We start from the raw sequence: 20,853 nt of genomic DNA on the forward strand, positions 1-20,853 counted from the left end.
GTACAAACATTAATGCCTGTGGATAACTTCTGACATAGGTGTAAGCAATTCTTTTACGTCCCAGCAAGCACTTCCTTTAGCCAGTACGTTTAAAAAGAACTACAGCCCAGTTTGGATTGTTTTGCAGTCCCTCTCAGAGATCAGTGCATTCGAAAAAAAAACACCAAACGAACTAAAGGAAACTAAGCTTCACCCTACTCCATCAAAAGCATTTCTCAGAAAGAGTGAAAGCAAATTGCAACAACAGAAAACACATTTAAAGCACTACCTACATGGAAAGCAAGAGTCCCATCTTGCATAACCATCTTTTCAAGACTACACTTGTATTTCGATCATGCCATCTCCTTTACTTCTTCCTTTTTCACAGCCACACAACCACTTAGTTTTACTACCACATCCAACCAATCTCAGTTGCCAGATCTCCGCCAGGAATGACCATCCTTTGCAAAGCTCGAATGAATGAAAACGTGAACAGTACAGCACAAACTCCAGGGGAAGGATCCGCGGATTACAGGAGATTAGAGAGGTTGCAGAGAGGGGTATCTGACTCGCGGCGCACCCCGACCAAAAAGAAGCACTCGGTTCTCTCTGCCGGACCGACGGCCCGACTCGCAGCCGCCGGGTGTCGCCGCACCACACCGGGACACCGACGGGTCTCCCGGGACAGCCCAGGCACTGGAAGTGCAGGCCCCGCCGACAGCCGGCCCGGCCCGGCCCCGCAGGCCGCCGGCACCGGCCGGGCCGCGGGCGATGCTGACGCTCCGGCCCGGGCGCATTCCGGGGAGCCCCGGGGCTCTGTAGAGCCTCCCGTGGCGCGCAGCACGGTGGGCCCGACGAATCACCCGACGGGGCGCCACCGGGCCTCGGCGGAGGAGGAAACGGCAGCGGCGGCACCGCCTCGGCTCCGGGCCCCGGCCGGGCCGCCGGGTGCGGTGCCGGGCTCAATGCCGCCCACCCGCTCGCCCGCCCGCAGCGGGCACCGCACGGCCCCGCCGGTGGGCCCGGCCACCCGGAGCCCCCTCAGGCCTCACTCACCACCGCTGCCGCCACTGCCGGGCCCACTTCCGGCTCCTGCCCCGCCGCTCCCCGCCTGCCGCTCCCCGCCTGCCGCTGCCACGTCCGCGCTCCGCCCGCCGGGGCCCGGATGCGGCGCAGGCGCTGGGAGGCTCCGGCCGCTGACGTCCCGGCGGGGCGGGAGGCGGCGGCGGGGGAGGGACACGGGGCTGCTTCTCGCGCAGCCCAAACCAGCGGAGTCCGCACGGGCGGCTGCGGCGTAAGCGGGGCACGACCGAACGCTGTTGAGCCGCGACCACCATTGACCACGGTGCCCTTGGCCTGTCCCACCAGCGGCCTGTGACAGACCGCGACAGGGGAGCAACCAGGGCCGGTTCTGCACCAAGGTGCAAAGAGTTGTTCACTCCCTACTAACAACAGCGGCGTGATGGGCCCTCCGTACTCGGCACTGCTGAGGCCACCCCTCAAGTACTGCCTTCAGTAGGCCCTGCTGGCCCTCTCACTTCAGAAAGGGCATTGAGGTGCTGGAGCGTGTCCAGAGCAGGGTAACAAGGCTTGTGAAAGGTCTAGGAAACTTGTCTTACAGGAATGGGTGAAGGACCTGGGATTGTTTTGTCTCAAGAAGAGGATGCTCGTGGGGCATCTCATCGCCCTCTACAACTGCCTGAAAGGAGATTGCTGTGAAGTGGAGACTGGTCTCTTCTGTGGCTACAGAGAGGACAAAAGGAGATGGTCTAAAGCTGAGACAGAGGAGAGTCAGATTAGATATTAGAAACGTTTTCACTGTTAGGGTGGTCAGGCATTGGAATAGCTTGCCCAGGAATGTGGTGGAGTCACCAACCCAGAGGTGTTTAAGAGGCATCAGGATCTGGTGCTGGGTGATGTGATTTAGTGGTTCAGGGGTTACAGTGGCAGTGCTGGGTGGATGGTTGGACTTGATGATCTCAAAGGTCTCTTCCAACCTTGATGACTCTGTGATTGTGTTGGTTTGTGCCCACCAGCAATATGTAATGGCACTGGATGAGTGGTGCTATAGTACTGGCAACCAAGCAATGGCATCACAGCAAAAATACATCCTCTGGATGTTACGGTATAAGGCTATTAGTCACTGAGAGCTAAGCACATGCAGAATAAGGAAGAGGTAAGGGTAAGCTTGTCCTCAGGACCTCAACAGAAAACTATGGTTTATGCCTTGTAGGAAAGGAGGAACATGGACTTTAATTCTTGTATAACTCCCTGGCTTGGGATGGCTAGGAGGTTGTGTCTGTCATGATCCTAAAGAAAAACCACTGAAAGACTCTCCTCCATTCTAGTGAGACTCCATCCAGAGACTTGTGTCCAGTTCTGAGGTCCTCAGTACAGGAAAGATATAAACCCGTTGGAGCAGGTCCAGAGGGAGGCCAAGAAAATGCTCAGAGGGATGAAGGCTTCTCTTACTAAGAAAGGCTGAGAGAGTTGGGGTTGTTCAGCCTGAAGAAGGTTTTGAGAAGACCTTATTGTGGTCTTTCAATACTTAAAGGAGACTGTTAAGAAAGCTAGAGACAGACTTTTTAGTAGGACTTATTACAAGACAAGGGGTAATGGGCTTGTTACAAGACAAGGGGTAATGGTTTTAAATGAAAAGAGGGTAGATTTAAACTAGATATAAGGCAAAAAATTTCTGCTACCAGGCTGGTGAAGCACTGTAACAGGCTGCCCAGAGTGGTGGCAGATGTCCCATCACTGGAAACACTGAAGGTCACATTGGACAGGGCTCTGAGCAATCTGATACAGTTGAAAATGTCCCTGCTCATTGCAAGTAGATTGGGCTAGATGATCCTTAAAAGTTCCTTCCAACCCAAACTATTCTCTGATTCTATGATTCTATTACCTGGTTGGGCTCCCTTGGCCATTGAGTCTATGTAAGCAGTGCCCTGCAGAGAACTGTGAATCCTGTGTGTAGCTAATCCCAGCTATTCTGGTCTCAGTGTCTAGTATTACGAGTGGATGTAGGGGATGTCAGGGAGCAGCACACTGCAGAGGGAGCACTGTACCTCTATAGTCTGCCTGTGGCTTTCGAGACAGGCACATAGTGCTGCTGTGTAGTGACACTAGCTGCATGGAGGAAATAGAAGTGGAGAGCACGTTAATTGCAAGCTGGTTTTGTTCAATTCATAGGGTCAGGTGCTATCACCTGATTTGTACAAGTTTGTGCCTGTGACATATCCTTGCCTGAAACTCAAACTAATGGATCCTGAGTACTGAGTGACTCTAGGATTTGCATTTGGAATGCTAAGTGGAAATAAAATTTTTACTGAAATGCTTCCAGCTCTAAGAGTGTCAGACAAAGCTCTGGAGAGACAGGAGGTGTGCTATTTTCAGCCACGTTCCGGTGAGAGATCCATCATGTATGCGGGGGGGCACAGAGGGTGAGATTGACATGACACGTGTGTAGGACAACTCTGGCCCCTTACCAAGGGCAGAATCAAATGTCTAATCATAGGCAGAGCAGCAGCTGAGAGTCCAGAAGAGCAGTGAAGGCTGGGTTTGACAGTCTCAACTCGTGCGTGTGTGAGAACTTCAAGGAGAAAGCGAGCAGAGGGCCTTGTGGGGACTGGAGAGTGGTGGTGTGAATTGTGAATATGGGAATAGAAGATTCTGCCTGTTAAGAACTGGAGTCTGTACTGAAGCTGTGAAGACAAAATATCTAAAGCACAGAAATCATGGGAGCTGAAGAAGAAATGCTCATCACTCTGTCTGGAGGTGCCCCCTGGGGGTTCCGCCTGCAAGGGGGTTCAGAGCAGAAAAGACCCCTTCAAGTGTCAAAGGTAGGACCCTGAGGGGCGAACTGTGAGAGCAAAGTTGTTCTGCTGAACTAAGATATCCCTACTGACTTGGGCATCTCTCACTACTGCTAAGGAATCAGGAACTCCTTACCATGGCAGCAGATCTTAAAAGGAAAAATTGGGTGGTGTGCTCAAGCAGGGTGTGAGGTGGGCTGCGGGTCCTGGAATAGATGCTGTTGAGGTAGAGACAAGTGTCAGGTGAAGATCTGCTTCAGTACAGGTCTGTGCAGCTCAGACGCTTTGTAGGCTGTACAGCTCTCCTGAGTTGTCAGCAGAGCTATAACCATAGTGACAGTGCAGGGAAAAGGGTTCAAATATGGAAACTTGAGTACTCATGTAAGACATCCAACTAAAGAAAAAATAAATTGAAGCAGTAAAAGCCATATATTCCAGCTTTCAAAATAGATGTACATTTCTTAGTGCCTCTTCTGTTGGTGAAAGTTTTTCAACACTGTCTGAAATGAATATTTGTGATGCTCTAAGCAGCAAGTACTGGTTTAATTTCAAGAATTAAAGAAAAACAGTTGTTTGAATGGGAGATTAAAAAAATGGAATAAACATGAACCTTGTGTTGCACTACTTTTATAAACAGCTGTTACTGTTGTCTTTTCAGAAAGACTACTGAATAGATTGAAAACTAGTGGGAAAAAGGTCCTCTTTATTAAGCTCAAGACAGCTGCATTAGCCTTGACACAGTGATATCTTGGGATATCTCACTGGAAAGCACCCAGCAGCAGAAATGAAAAAATGCTCTGCCCAGCTCCTTCTGTTTCCTTAAGCAGACCATGCCTCTGACAGAATTTCGAAATTAAATGTTCTGCATCAATTGGCTCACCCCAGATCACGTAGTGTTTGTAACTTCTGCCAAACTGTTTGGAATCCCATAACTTGGCCTTGAAGTGAATGTTTCTTATGTAGAGAAAGATGATTTCTCTCCACAAAAACAACTTCTGCACAAACTCATAGAGTTTCAGGTTAAAAAGAAAGAATCAGTATCCTTTAAACAGGTGTCTGGCATCAGTGGTTCTTAGGAAAATGGAATTTTCACAGGCTACATTAAGTCTGCATGGTCTAAGATTGTTTTGACTCCTGTTTTTCCCTCAGTAGATAAGAAACTGGTACTGAAGAGGGAGGAGATTGTGAGTGTCTATAAAGATTACTCAGGATTGAACAGCAAGAACTAGTCATTACCCAGGCTAAGTTGCACCTTAAGGTGAATGGAATATTGCTCAAGGATTAGTAGCACTTGCAGGAAGGTATTAACTAGAAGCAGCTTTTACCCAGAATTGGGTGCTGTACTTTAAGTCTAGCAATACAAATATATATAATTTTACAATACTTGGATATTGCATTAAAAATAATTATGGAAAATATAATTGATACAAATCCATTTGAGGCTCAAACTATACATAATTCTCTAGGCAGATAATTTTATAATTATCTTTTTTGTCTATTATCGCCCAGAATTTAATAGCATCCAATGACCCTACCTACTATCCCAAAGGCAACACCAGTTAAATAGTCTCCAAAGAATTGATGGTCCTTACCAGGTACTCAGGAAGATCATATCTGAATGCAACCTGCTTAGAAGAGAATAAACTGCCAGGTGTCATGTGATGGAACATACAGCCGTGAATAGCTGATAGGTGCCAGGAGATAACTGAGTGGACACTGTTTGTGTTTCAGAGATTCCAGTGCTGTCGTTTTAGACAATTTCAACTTCTAGGCTAGAAAGTCATAGTAGTAACACTAAGGAAAGATGCTTACCTTTGGATGCTGAGTCAAATGATGAATAAGTGATAAAAAGTTAATTTGGGAAATTAATCAAGTATAACAAATTCATTATATATACATGATACATGTTGTACTTTGGTAGAAATGCTGGATTTGCCAAGCCAGACCAGGTTAAGAGTCACCTCTTGTCCTGCTTCCTGCTTCCTTTGTGTTTCCTGCAAGTATTTCAGAGGAAGTTGTAAGTTTCAAATTGCATCTAATTCTTGTGTAATGCAATGTGAGGGGAAATCCTTTTCCCTCAGGTAGTTATCAGCATGCCCTGGGAAGTACCTAAGAATTGGTAGTCCTGGTGGTTTACCCTATAGATAAACAGAAAATTGTTTCTGAATAACTCATACCTTACCTGTCTAAGTCTTATGTGATTTCCTAATGAAGATTTGATAACACCAAGCAACCAGGCATTCCAAAGAGTAAAGGTTGCACTAAGTGGGATTTCCTGCTTGAGTCGCTCTTGCTGTATCACAAAGCCCTTCACAATTCCTCATCTTACATGACCCGTGTACACAGTTCATAGTCTTCTTGCCTTTATGATTTCTAAAGTTTCCATCACCATAATCTTTTTATTGTTTCTTTTTATGGATATTAGGACAAAATTAATCACTGATTGCTGTTCTTGGTATCTTTTTTTTTTGTTTTCCTGAAAAATTTTTGGGTGTGCTGCATGGTTCCTTTCTCCTTTCCTTTCCCCTTTCCTTTCTCCTTTCCTTTCCCCTTTCCTTTCCCCTTTCCTTTCCTTTCCTTTCCTTTCCTTTCCTTTCCTTTCCTGTTGGTGGGGCCTCTAATTGGTTTTTCTCTCATAAGGTGTTCACAAGGATAGCTTAAATTATTGGCTTTTTTCAAATTGCATTTAACACAAAATGTACAGTGAATATATGCATCTAAAACTGTTTTGTAGTGCAAAGTATTCAACTGGCTGTAACAAAATAAAGTCCATGAACATGGTGGAAGTGGGGTGTGAACCCATTTTTCTACAGGCTAAAAGGATGCATAGCTGTAGTTTTAACTGTTTCTCCAAGCAAGGGATCAATTCTACACCTCAGTCCAGCTGCCACAAAGGGGTAGATAAGCAGCTCTATCTTCACATGCTGGATGCAGCTGCCACAGAGCTTCTGTGCCATTCAATAACTCCCTGTGGCTTATGGGTTCAGGGACACACCTGGAGAAAGACGCTGGAATTACATCCTTGTGGACAGTCTCTTGGGCTGGTTATAACTGGACATGAGTCCACAGTGTGCCCTGACAGCCCAGAAGGCCAGCAGCATCCTGAGCTGTACCCAAAGAGGAGTGGTCAGCAGGTGGAGGGAGGAGATTCTGCTCCTCTGCCCACATGGAGCACTGCATAAACCTCTGGGGTCCTCAGTGCAGGAAAGATGTGGAATTCCTAGCATCTAGATGATCCAAGGGATGGAGCACCTCTCCTGTGAAGACAGTCTGAAAGAGTTGGGATTTTTCAGCTTGGAAAAGGCTCTGGGTAGACCTCCGTGTGGCCTTCGAGTACCTGAAGGGAACTTATAAAAAAGAGGGAGAGATATGTTTTAGATGGATAGATACTGATAGGATACGGGGGAATTATCTTAAACTGAGAGAGGAGAGATTTAGATTAGATGTACTGAGGCACTGGAACAGGTTGCCCAGAGAAGTGGGTGCCTCATCCCTGGGAGTGTTCAAGGCCAGATTGGATGGGGCTCTGAGCAACCTGGTCTAGTGGAAGGTGCCCTGCCCATGGCAAGGGGAGTTGGAACAAGATGATCTTTAAGAGGCCTTCCAACCATTTTATGATTCTATGATAACTAATTCTGTGTTCAATTAAACTTATGGAGCCAAACCGGCCTTGGGATCAGAACATTGCTTCTTCCAGCAGTGCCAAGTGGATACTGAGGAAAAAGCACAATTTAAGTAACATAAGAAAGATTGAAATGCTAGCATTAACACCAACTGATTATATGGTTCCAGATCTGTAACTGCAAATGTCTAGTCCTTTCATCTTAAACTTGCCTACAAGAGCACATACTGACTCTTTTGTTTCACCAAAACAATTAACTTGCAGTGTCCAGGTGCTAAAATTGCCTAATGTGAATCTGAAGGCTGCCATACTGATGTGTATTTGAAAGACATACCATTAATAATTAATCTCATAAAAACAGATACTATAAGAGTAGAGAGTGAGACCAAAAACTAAACATAAGAAAACTTGTGTCTGGGGAGCCTTCAGTGAGAAAGAATAGATGACTTTTCAATGAGAGTTGTATTAAAGTATGATGCTGTAATGAGTAAGCTGAAAGAAAAGCAGACATTGATATGCTCAGCAGGCAGATACACAGCACGATCAAACATCAACAGAGGATATGAATCTGCAGAAATTAGAAAGGATAAGAATATTGAGAACTAGAGAAACAAATAAAGAGGGAAATAAAGACTAAAGAACACAAAAAGCAAAGGACAATCTTAATTTTGTTCTTAGTTACAGCAATGTCGTTCTAAGTGAAACCAGTTGAACTACTCTGGATTCATATTGGTTTATTGTGATTCCTAATGTATCTTTTACCTCTTACCTAATGAAGCAGATAAACTCTAGTGGGAGTTTACACTACCCCTCAACAAAATAAAGCTGATTTGGTCTAGCTCAGTAGCTGTGGTGCAAATGACAACACAACACAAGAAATCTTTGACCAGAAACAGTCTTTAGGAAAGAAAGAGAACAAACATAAACACAAGAAGCAAAAAGAATCCATAGATGGTAAAATTTTTATTTTAGAAGGCTGAGGGAAAGTACATGGTCCTCACATGTAGCTGTAACTGATGAGAAAGTTAACCCATTCTGTAAAGAGATTAAGGGAGAACAATACTGTCAGGTTCCTGGAGGATTTCTTTGCGGTAAGGACACATGCATCAAATGCTTTAGAAACAAAACAAAATGTGAAATATCTAGTCTGAGAGAAGTTGTAAGCACTAATGCTATTAATCAACCAAAGTAGAAAACTAACATGAAATTATACTATGGAAATAATTTTTATGAAGATGAACAGGACAGTTTTAGGATAGTACAAGTACATGCAAACCTGCCTTTAGGGATCCTACTACAAAACAAGATTTATTCAATGAGGGGCAAACATGGCTACTTTCTATAAAAAGCAAAAAAGGCGCTTCTACCTCCAGCACAAGTACTAGCAATACTGACAAAATAGAGGAAACTGCGTCTTTACAGCTGGTACTGATAGCAGAGGCAAAGGACCTGGGCATATTTGTGCATTGCCAATAATAAGCCAGCAAAATTATGAATCTCTGAAAAAAAAAAGGCAAACATAAACAAATGAGCCTCAGGTAGACATGTCTAACAGTGATAGGAAGGTGTTGATATTAGTGTCTAATGCACAAAGGGGAATTCACTGGAAATACCATACTTAAAGAATCAGCCCCTTTCAAGGAAAATAAATGTAAGGTAGAGCAGCCATAGAAAAGGAGGGAAGGAGAGAAGCCTTCTTCCACCTAGCAAAATACTGAATGAGGTGACTGCAATCTTCAAGTAGATGTTGAGCAAATACCAGCAACACTATTCAAATATAGGTGACAGGATTGACAGCCCAGACAACTAACCAGGAAGGTTCAGCAATGACTTTCCAATCTAGAAAAAGAATTGAAACTCTTTTGAGTCAGTTTATGAACTGGAGTAAACCATATGGTCTTTGAAAACTACAGAGGATTGGCCCTGGTAGCTCAAGAGACTCCTTTCAGTTGGCTGTTCTGTACAAATACTCTGCAGCAATGTTAGGGGAACTGTTAGGGGAAGCAGTAACACAGGATTGTATTGGTTCTAAAACTAAAAATTTTTTTTTGTTTAAGAGCAGTTCATCACAACCTCCTTTTTAGCTCTTTCCCACATATTCCCACTTTTTCCTTTATGGTTCTCTGCTGATAATTCACTGTTTCTGCTGTCTCCTCTGCAAGATATCCTTGCTGCCTGTTTGCCATGTCACTGCTCCCCGTGATACACAGCCTGGCAGCTGTGTGCCATTCTCCTATGCTCATGTGACATTATTCCTTCTGGAGGTGCCAGCTCTAACCCAAATAGGCCTGATGGCTTCCAGATTTGTGAGCACCTTTTCTTCCTCTCCCCTTTTCAGTGGGCAGCCTGTTCTTTATCTGTTTTCACAAATGTTTATTGTCGCACCTAAAAAAGCACTGCTAGTCTGTAGCAGTCACTAATGCTGGTTTTGGAGTGCCTCAAGCTGCTTTGGGAGTACTCCTGGAGATATTTTATGGCCTGTTGGCACTTAGGCAGGTGCTATGTTTGGCTGCTAGTGAGGGAGCGCATGTTGTGGCACCAGTGGAACTTTCCAAGGATCTGGAAGAATCTCTTGATGAGAAGTTGCAGTGAAACCATACGTACTCCATCTATACCTGGTGCATTAAATATACCTGGGACCATTCTCTGGCACTTATGCCAGCTGCTACAGAGTGTAATGAAGCCCAGCAATTAATGTTTTCTATTCTTCCAAACAAAATGGCCACATGCCCATAGGCAGTGGCTCTGGGAATGGTCTGTTCTAGCTCCCAGACTGTGCCTGGGAATTGTTCAGGACAGCAGTAGGCAATCTCAGCCAAAGATGTGCCAAGGATCATTTCAACATTTTACCGCAGTAGTTGTAGTCCAGAGGTCAGGTTCATTCACTGATATTATTCAGCCTGCTACTGGCTAGAACTACTGAATACAGCTGTGGAGGCTGAGCCTGGTTTTTGATGTACATTCATACCTACAAGATGACTACAAAGATATTGCAAGGCACAGGAAGCTCTCTGGACCTAAGTGCCCTAGATCCTTCAGGTGAATGGGGTACTTCTTTAATCCATACTTGTGGCTGATCCTGTCCTTGCTGCCGCAGAACCATGGTGCTTATCCTCCTCAGACTATTGCTGAGAGGCTGCCTTTGGGTTAGTGAGTGCTGTCTTTTGGTGCAATAACCCACTCTTGCAATATTATGAATGCTGTGTTCAATATTGTTTTGCAAGCCAAAGTGACCCTCATTCTATCGAAATAATGTCTTCTAATTTGCCCTCTCTCAGCATAAATACTGTGGAGGCATAATATTATTAAGACTGTTGCTGTTCAACAATTAGTAGCAGCTGAAAAGAGCCTTCTGTTTTGAGAAAGGTTTTTATTCAGGGCTTGCAAATGCTCACAGCCCTTTAGAGCACAGTATCAGCACGCAGTGCGAAGGCTGGGAACACCTTGTTCTGGAAGACTGAAGCCATGTCTCTGGATTACTCTACCCTGTGTTAAAGCATCTTTCCTTCCTTCTGTCCCAGTTCAGTGCCTGGACCTGTAGAAAGACATTTTGGTTGCTAGATTTGCTTATGAGCTTCAATTTCATTAGGTTTAGATCCCAAAATCTTTTATGGCACACGAGCCAGGCTGAGTTTCTAGAAAAAGGATTTACATGGGACATGTATAAGCATATTTTTTCTGAACATTTAGTTGCTTTTCTCACAGCTCCTAAATGTGGGACCTGGTACAAATATTTGACAAATATATCTGTTCTTTCTGAATCCTTGCTTCATATAAAAAACACTTGATATCTTGCTGCTTACTCTGTTGAGGGTAAAATGCTTATCAAGTACTTTTAGTATCTATTCTAGTACATGTGGCATTATTCTTTGTCATTGATATTACATTTTAATTACTTTTCAGCTAATTTACCATCAAGTAACAAATAGCTATGGAGATTATGCCCCTTTTATATCTACCTGGGGCCACCTCTGGCTAGAAACTTGCTCCCCACAATGACACTTATGCTAATATTTTTGCTTAGGAAAAGAAGGTGGATTGTTTGAGGTTGTTCTTCTCTTCCCTCTTGTACAACCACAACAAAAAACTCATTTTAAGGCACTTCATTTCAGTAAGGGAAAACCGTCAGAGGGAGAAAACCAACAGTCAACAGTCCCTGATTGTTTGTGTGTTTTATATCAGTTTGTATCCCCTGGCACAAGTCAGAATTAAATCTAGTGCATCTAAGAACTTGTTCTTTCATTCTTGCACCAGTACACTCTAGGCAGTAACATATTTTACTGTAGTCTGACATGCACTTAACCAACTGAGCAGCACTAGGATCCTCATCCACTACCAGCTCTCATTGTTAAACCCCTTGCTCAGAAGCCACCCAAGTCTGTCCTACCACTTAAGATACATCTTTTCACCACTCTCCCTTGCTGTGTCCATCCTACAAAGTATGTGTTCTCTTCCCTCTTTCTTTATATAAAGACTCCCTAATTAAGCTTCACCATGGATGACCTGTGAAGTAGCTCTGTAGGGACACTGGACCTATTTTACCAAGAGGCAAGTCTTCCAGTTCATGTCTTAAGAAGGAGCACGATGTTTCGTCAGGAAATTACTGGAAATAACTTCCTGTGTAGTTGTAATGCTTAGTGTAATTATTATGGATATTCTCCTGTAAAATAGCTTCCAATAAAAAAATGGCATTGATATGAGGATATGATGTTATTTGCTACTTAATAGATAAGGCATAGGGAAAGTAGCTCACTGGATCTCTATGTTCAGGTAGGCAACTGAGATAAAGAAAGACTGTTGGAAAATGTCCTGCTTTCCAGGCTCCTGCCTTTTATGGCTCACAGTCTGAGTGTCTTCTCCAGGGTCACACAAAAAATTATCCAGGTCTTCTGAATCCCACTGTAGCCATCTACCCACTCTAGCCATCTCCTTACTTTAGCCACATTAGTATCCTTCCTTACACAAAAAGAGTAAACCCTGGCCTTGGATGAAAACCAAACTGGCCCAATAAGCAAAATTGTATGAATACACATCTTCAGAAAGAAGAAGAGATGGAAGGTGTTTGTTTCTGCTTTTGCATCTAGCAACTGCTCTGTTTGTGGTTCAGCTGAGCAGGAAGTTCTAGGAGGAGCAGGCCCACATGCTGGTTGGCTCTTGCTTGAGTCATTCCATTTTAGTAATGCTTTATACCACAAAAAGTAATTTGTTATCTCTCTATGAGAACCCTGTGACAGGATTGCATACCACAGAAGGCTGGGAATAAAATTTAAACACTGCCAGGTTGTATGGAGTATTGGACCCCATGCCACTGTAGCTTCTGGGGGAAGGGGATGGATCATTGAGAGATGCAATCAGAGAGTAGAAGGGCATTGGGTGGGAAGGTGAATTGTATTCAGTATTAAACTCTGACTTGGACTGAGGCTGTTAGGTTTCTGCTGGAAAGATTGAAGACTGATAATAAAATTTATCTTCCTACATTATAGGCTGAGCTCTCCCAGTGAGAGGAAGTGGGAGGTGGCTTGGGAAGGCAAGGGGAGAGATGGGTGACCTGAGCCTACACTGCAAACCACTTCTATTTACCCACAGCCTACTTCATTACAAAAAAGCAGTGCTGGCCAGCAGGGAGAGTGGTTGCAAAGTTTCAAGACACGTTCCCTGGGCTGTACTGAGGCAAGATGTGAAGCCACTGAGTTACTATCAGGATTACTCTATTCTTAGCATCCCAGCATGTGTTCAGCCCCCACATACCACTATCTAAATATAGTCCCTACTGAAGGACAGATGCTGCCAAGTTGCATCTGACCCCCTCCTCTCTTGCATTCTGTTCCTGAAAGCCAGGCTGAATTCCCCAAGACACGTCAACAATCAGCATGTCCTTTTGTCTGCCTAGGGGTGTACAAGGAAACCTGTACGGTACTGTTAAAGCCTGATCTCAACCCTGGCCTTCCTGGCCTCTCCTAGCACTGACCTTCCTTTCAACACCTTTCTTATTCCTTTCCTTCTCAATTGTTGCCTTACTTTTTTCCCTCTTTTTTTTTTTTTTTTTTTTTTGTTTTCTGTTTCAGCTGCCTCTGTCCTATCCCTTCTGTCTGGTTGAACATGATGAGGGGGAGGAAGCAGGCAAAGTAATGAAAGAAAACGTGTGTATGTGCATGTACATAGGTACTGCAGATACCCAAACCTCTCTGACAAGAGCTCTTTTGTCACTACAGATCTCCTGCTGAGAGGGCAGGGAGATGGACAATTTTCTGAGTAAATGTGTTCCAGTTTTTCACACTGATTTGTATTTCCAGTAGCATAAATCTATAAGACTCTGAAACTGGGATTTCCTAAACCCATCTGAAATCTAAACAGGACATACCCTGACTTGAATATGCCATGGGAGAGTGTGTCTACTGAGGCATGGAGTGGAAAGTCTAACAGTCAGTTACAAGAGGCTCACAGAATTTGTGGGGCTCCTCACACAAAAGGAGAGGTCAGTCCTCACTGGTACGTGTTAGAAGGTTGGACAATGCAATCCCTCAGGGCCAGGTCTGGGGCCAACCCTTACCACTTGTCAGTCTGTCAGTGCTGCTTCTCATTTGCACAAGAAAGCTCTCCAGGTATGTGTTACAGCAAGCAGAGAGGCTTTTTTCTTTGAAATACCACTTTTCCCAACTTTTCCCACCTTTTCAGAACACCTGTTGGGTGACACCTTCCAAGATTTCTGCAGCTTAAGCAGAAGCTCCCTGTTAGTGACACTTCATGTGGCACACTGGATGCCCAGAAGAGGGCATCTTTTGGACATGGGGAGCAAATGGCTGATCCTGAGGGCAGTCTGACCTTCAGGATGGGCAGGGAGCCTGGCTTTTGGACTGGGCAGCCACCCTGGCCTGGGGCCTCAAAGGCTCAGTGCTGCTCTCGCTGTACTCAAGATGAGCAGGTTATGGGTTGTCATTAAAGTCTCTACTCACAGTCTCTACTGTAGAGACTGTGAGTCACAAAAAAACTGGCAGCCTTAGGTTGCAGCCTCCAGCACACTGCACCTTGCTGTTGTGGCTTTGGATTAAGTCCTGTCCTGTCTTTCTTTCTCTGTGGAATCCTCTTCTGTGTTTAACCCCTTTGCCTTCCTCCCTGGCAAATGCAGTGGGGTAGTGGTTTAGTGTAAAAATGAAGCTGTGGATAGTTCATTTCCCTCTGATCCCAGGAGCAAATTCATAAACTTCCAAGGCAGGTTTATAAATCTGTGGAAGACTGAGCCAGACACATGCTACTTTCAGACTCTATAGGTCTCTTCTTGCACTGGAAGAGACCTGGTCCTCTTTTCCCAGAAAGTATTGGAGGCATGGAAAAGTCCCTTTTTATTGTAGAGCACTGAAATACCAAAAGTTGCTTTAGTGCATGCGCTTTCTGTCAGTCCAGTAAGATTTGAGCACAGGCAAGATTTGCCTGCTCATGATTATCAGCCCACGTGGCCTGCTTGAGTCCCACCAGTCTTCTCTGGAATAAAGGTACCTGAAACAGCATCAGGCAGTGTTGGGGGCACAGCCCGATCCTTCCTGCCTGGGAACCCCAAGCAGTTGCCTGCAAAGTCTCTGAGGGACTAGACAATTGCAGGAAGTTTACTGTTGCTGTTCTGGCTGGTCATCAGCCTACATCCTTGGTTCCAGTGAGCAGGGAGGAATACCATGGGATGTGAGGAATGCTCTGAGCACCTGCTGACAGCCTTCAACCCGCAATCCCCTCGCTTTACAACTGGGAGAGATACTCAGCAAGTATGTTCCCATCCAGTGCTAAGCACCAAGTACTTGGCTATGGAGCAGCAGCTGGCCTTTTGGGGAATACTGGGAAACCCTCCTTTTAACCTCTTTTCAACTTCCTAACTCTTTTCATTAGCTGTTGTGTCAGTAGGCAGCACTGGAAAATGTATCTTCTTTACCTTCTCAGTTAACAGCTGCATTTGGATGAAGTATCAGGAGGCAGCATTTATACTGTAACTGTGGTTCTTCAGCAGTAGTTCATTACAGACCGACAAATGCTCATTCCAGGCTTATATTAACAAGGAGGGAGATAAAGGACTAAAATGACACAGGCTGATGGATGTGGCAGCTGGGATGAGCCAGTCCCTATTTTAAGCATGCAGGCAGGATTTGGGGTCAAGTTGGAAAGGGTACAGAGTGATAAAGTACCAATGAACACAAAAACAACTTGAAGCATAGCCCTCCTCTTTCCATCTTCTTCCCCAACACCTCTCAGTCCTGCTGACAGGCTGACCTGGGAGGAGTGTTGCTCTTGCCTGCTCAACACAGGCCAGTGGGGCCAAGCCCAAGGCACTCACACACCCCATAGGTGCAGGGAGCGTGGGCCACTGAGACCAGGCAATCAGGCCATGGGACTTCCTTACGGCTCCAGCTCTCTCCTCTCCTGCTCCTGCAAGAACAATGACAGGGCAGCAATCCTCCCACATTCACTTGTCTTTCATGAAGCTGCCATGAGAGTGTGGGCAAAGTAGCTTTATGATGTTAGAGATGAGTCTGGTGGATCAAGCAGCAAGGCTGTGAGATATGGACAAAGGTGCCCTGTTGAGTATTATTTCTCTGCAGGGATCTGACACAGTCTGTTCACTGCACCCTTTGTTAAACAGCTCTGCACTGATTTGTCTTTCACTTAACTGCAATATCTGAAGAAATATTGTAGAAGAATCTACAAAGAGAGTGTAATGCTACCTTGTTCCTGACTTGCTCTGACCTAGTGATTTTACCTGGCTACTCTTTTATGTGAAAAATGAGTACATTATGGGTGCCAAGCTGTCCTACAAGACTATCCCCATTGCTTGCCTATATGGGAGAGGTCAGTGGTTTCTGGCTGAGTGGGCATTTGGTTTGCTTTCTTGCTTGCCCTAGCAGAAAGGCTAGGCTGAGTTGGTAAGAAGTTTAACTGATGGATGATGGAATGAAACAGAGAGTAAACACTTGGTGCAAGATGGCCGTGAGAGGACAGATCTAGGAGCTCGCTTGGAGCCAGTGACTCTGACTCCCTTCTCAGATAAAGCAATGCATATCTTGCACAACTCCTGTTAAGGCTAAAGATTTATTCCAAGTTTACACTTGTGTAATAGGACACCATATAGCCTGATGCAGATGTCCAGAAATACACTGACCAAAGCCATTGGAGCAGGAATGCTTAACACCAGAACATGCCTCTGAACCACCACCTCTCCTCAGTGTCAGCTTCCCTGAGGATGGTACTTGCAGAGGCTCTGCAAGAGTCAGGGATCATACCAAGGAAGTACAGTAGAGGCATGCAGAAGGACACATGGACATGTGCAGGCATAGTCTGTTCTCTGAAACACAGACTCCCTAACCAACTTAGGAGATAGGGAACAAGAGGAGAAGAGCATGTAGATATTCTTGAGTCTTTCATCTGCACTAAAGAACTTGAACAGGGTTGGTGATCAGTTCAGGCCTATGCTCAGCAGAGTGATTCTTGGAATTAACAGGGATACAGAGACCAAAAGGCATAGCCAGGGCTCATCCAACTCCACTCTATCAGCAGAGTAATCTTACACCTTACTTTATTCTGTGAGAAATGGAGCAATAGAAGGGCCAGCAACTGAACTAAATAGCTGCTGTTCTTCCCATCATCCTTATCCTCTCTCCTGCTTTTTCAGATTCGAAAGAGAAGCAAAGCGTGCCGTGGAGGCCTGTGGGAAAATGATGTTCTAGTATCTATCAATGGGAAGTCATGTGCTGGCCTGTCCCATGCTAATGCCATGCAGATCATCGATTCCTCCAATGGCATGCTCAACATCCGTGTGAAAAGGTAACCTGCTCCCAAGTGCCAGTGCTGTGACAGTGCAGGCAGTAGGGTGCTTTTGTCCAGTACAGCAGCTGTCCACATCCAGCAGAAACAAGACAGTCAGGAAGCCTTTGGTTTCACCATACTGCAAGGTGTACTAGAAGGACTTACCCATGTCCTAACCTGGCTAAAATGTTGACATCTCAATGTTTTGCCCTGTCTTACAGTGGGCTGTTGTAGTCCAACAGTCTGTATACTGACTCCCACAAAGATGAAAGGTGTGTGGCTAGGCCGCTTTTTTATGGGAAGAAATACCTGTGCCAGTCTCTAGTTCAGGGAATACTGGAGATCAGGCTCAAATTTATGGACAAAAAATAGTACCAGTATGGTTCTTTGTCCTCCCTGTGCTAAGTTAACCCAGTGCGTCAGTGCATGCTGGATGCAGCCCAAGCAATAAATGAATAATCCTGTAAAGATGAAGGCAGCAAAGCTGTGTGAGGTTCTAGCTAGTCCACACTACTGCCTAAACAGAAGTCACCCTCAGAAAATCAGGCCCTGGTGAAGGGGGCTGGGATATGTGATCTTCTACAGTCCTGAAAAGACAGAGAGCACTGTGAGCAGTGGGAAAGGACAGCCATGCTGGTTGCTGTCATCTGTAAAGCAGGAGCAGAGGTGGGCAGTGCTCAGAGAAGGAAAGCCTGAGCATGTAGGATCTTCCCCTTGGTTTCAGGAAAAGTGCTGGTGCCTTCTGATGTGCTCACTCTATACCCTAACTGTAAGTGGGATGGGTAAGTTCTATACAAGGTGTCCAGAATAGCTCCTGGTCCCTTGCCAAGGCCTCATCTCACACCATTGGAGCCTATCTGCAGCAAACAGGTGCCTGGGCAAATTTTAGTTGGTCAAGATCAGCACACTTTGAATTAACAAAGTGAGAAAGGCAGGCTTCTTGCATCCTTCTGGATGGAGCCAACACTGAATGGTTTGGAAATAATGAAATCAGTTGGCTTCATTTGCAGTAGCAGAGAAATCATCAAATGTTGCTTTCTTGATCATATGTCTATTCCTACTTCATCTTTACGTTCTCAGAGAAAACACCAATCATTTCTGTTCAAAAAGGATAGGTAGCTGGATGACTCTGGAGTGTATGTATTTCAGAAAAAGAGGAAGGGAGAGACATTGACCTGACAATACAGAACAAAAGAAACTCACTTACAAAAAGTTATGCTTCTGAGTTACCTGATCAAGTGTTTAAAGAAGAAGAGGGACTGTTCTGTTTGTTCTGTTTTGCTTGTGGAATGTTGAGGTTGCTCCCCAGAGAGATTTAGTAATGGCAAATAGCATTAAAAAATAAACTGCCAGAGAAATTCTCCCACCCTTAGCTTCCACAAAAGTTTGCATTTGACATAAATAAAAATTTTTCACAGTTTAGAATTGGGATCCAAGTCATCAGTTGCACAGCTTTACAGTGGCAATGCTGTCTACCTGGCTTCATGGTATGCTTGTTCAGAAGGCAAATACTTAGGACTACTTTATAGCTCTTATAAGCCCTGGTGAGTCTGACAAGAGAAGGAACAAGTTCCCAGCTCCATCTGTGTGGGCTGGAGTCAAACTGCTGTGGAAATCCAGCAACTCACTCTTGAGGAGAGGTAAGATAGAATGGGCTCTTTTTCTGTCAGCACAGCCAATTCCCCTTCCCTCTGGAAGCCAGCAGCAGGGTTAACTGCCCCAGTCTGTCTGGCACCTACTCCAGTCATCCCTCCAGATGTCTTAGAGGCTTGAAATTGCTATGTCTAAACCAAAGGCAAATGCCACCATGGATTGGGCTGGCCAGCATGACTGCATATGGTTGTCAAAACCCAGGTACTGATAGCTTGTGAAGCAGCCCCACCACAGTGAGCAGGCTAAGTATTAGAGTGGTCTCCTACCACTGGATACCATAGTCCTATCCCCAAAAAACACTTGGGCCTTTATATCCTAAGTATTTGCTATTTACTCCCACATAGAGTTCAGAGCAAACAAATAGCACTGACTTCTTGGAAGTCTGAACTAAAGCAGTTTGGGGGTGCCAGATCTGCAGATCTGACACAGTCTCAGCTGCAGGAGCAGCTGGAGTGCAGTGTAATAATAGGAAATCTTCTGGCTGAGCACCAGCCGTTCTCTGCTGACAAGCTGCAGGCTGAAGGGTAGGTCTCACTGTCCTGGGGAATGCTTGCTATGCAGGATTCATCTCTCCAAGAGAAATGCCTGGGGAGCTGATTAAGCTTGGTAAATTTTTTATGGTTTTAGGGCATTCTGATTTTTGAATGTTTAACACCTGGTTTCCATAGAACTGTGAAGCAGAAAATCAGAATGAGAGCACATAGCTGATGTCAGGGATAAGTCTGTCCTTGGTGTCTACACTTCAGATGTCTGTACCACCTGAAAAACACCTGTAACACTGTCCCAGTCCATAGCCCTCTCTCACTCCAGAGTTTCCTTCCAGTTTAGCTGCACAAACCAAATCTTGCTTACCACTTTTCCTTCTCCTCACAGGATAGTTGGTGGGGACCAGACTGGCCCGTGGCTCCAGCGTTCCCCTTCTCCAGGGCAGCGAGTGCTCTCTCCACCATCTGTGCCCACCCCCTCAGCACAGTTACTCAGCTCTGAACCAGCAGGAGCCCCAGCCACTACACAGCCCTCACAGCCATGGAGGTCACAGAGACACCTGGAGAGCCTCACGTCCCCACCGGACAGCGAGGCCTACTATGGCGAGACAGACAGCGACGCTGACAATGTGGCGCAGGAGAAGCACCGCCGCGCTCGCAAGAAGAGCCCACGCTCCCCACCTGACAGCACCACCGGCCGGGCGGATGCACCTCAGGACGAGGTGTCCCTGTCTGAACAGAGTGGCTACGAGAGCATGCCGGAGGCTGCTGCGCAGGGAGGGGCAGAGCTGGCCGGCTCCAGCGGGGTGGCCAAGAGGGAGATTGTCTGCCTGCCGGGCAGTCGCACAGACACTCCGTTCTCAGACAGCGAGGGACAGCTGCGGCCACCGTCAGCAGAGGGACGGGAGCCTTCTCCAGAGGCAATGCTCCTGCCCCATGCCACCAAGGCTATCCGAGCGGAACGCCATCTCATCCCCATGGTGGGGCCAGTGGAACATCCCATTGATGAAGACCTAACCACCACTTACACAGAGAAAGCCAAGCAGGCCAGTAAGTCCTCTAAACTGCCATTCACCCATGCCTTTTCCTTGTGCTGGATTCTCCTTCCAAAAGTCTGATTCCTGCAAATGCCAGGTGGGTTAGCTCCTCTAGCTTACAAAGGAGTCAAATCAGACCTGCAGAGACCAGGGCTTCCTGCTGCAGCTTTGGCCCTGGGGTATACCTCACCCAAGGCATCCTAAGAAATAGGTAAGATAAAGGGTCTGGGGCCAGGGGTCTGGGAGTCAGTCACAGAGGCAGCAGCCATTCAACCAGATGTGCTCTAATACCTCTGTGCTGGAAGAAGGATGGATGTCATTGGTTTCTTCAACACTTTGGGCTAAGAAGACTCAGGTGACATGATGGTGTCAGGAAATAACTTGGAGGTTAAATTTCCGTGGCCTTCCAGAGATCTTATGGCAGCTCAGTTTCCTCCTTAGCTACCTGTGTGTTAAGCACAGAACACTCATTTCAAGAG

The 20,853-nt window shown here is 45.7% G+C and overlaps 2 protein-coding genes across 7 annotated transcripts in view; one reads left to right on the top strand and one right to left on the bottom strand.

Moving 5' to 3' along the window:
• The window catches only part of SEC24C (SEC24 homolog C, COPII coat complex component), a 38,223-nt gene extending 37,092 nt beyond the window's left edge, over nucleotides 1-1,131 (bottom strand). For all 6 annotated transcript variants that reach the window (XM_041474260.1, XM_041474234.1, XM_041474252.1 and 3 more), the window contains exon 1: nucleotides 1,036-1,131. The gene's annotated coding sequence lies outside the window, so the exon portion shown is untranslated. The remainder of the gene's footprint in view (nucleotides 1-1,035) is intronic.
• Nucleotides 1,132-3,504: 2,373 nt separating this feature from the next.
• SYNPO2L (synaptopodin 2 like) overlaps nucleotides 3,505-20,853 on the top strand; it is a 36,991-nt gene continuing 19,642 nt past the window's right edge. The window contains exons 1-3 of the mRNA XM_041473642.1: nucleotides 3,505-3,821; nucleotides 17,066-17,217; nucleotides 19,726-20,387. Of these exons, the coding sequence (XP_041329576.1) occupies nucleotides 3,717-3,821; nucleotides 17,066-17,217; nucleotides 19,726-20,387 (919 nt within the window). The 5' untranslated portion in view covers nucleotides 3,505-3,716. The remainder of the gene's footprint in view (nucleotides 3,822-17,065; nucleotides 17,218-19,725; nucleotides 20,388-20,853) is intronic.

The sequence above is a fragment of the Pyrgilauda ruficollis genome, unplaced genomic scaffold (assembly GCF_017590135.1).
Source record: "Pyrgilauda ruficollis isolate IOZ18807 unplaced genomic scaffold, ASM1759013v1 scaffold11, whole genome shotgun sequence".
Classification (NCBI taxonomy): Eukaryota; Metazoa; Chordata; class Aves; order Passeriformes; family Passeridae; genus Pyrgilauda; species Pyrgilauda ruficollis.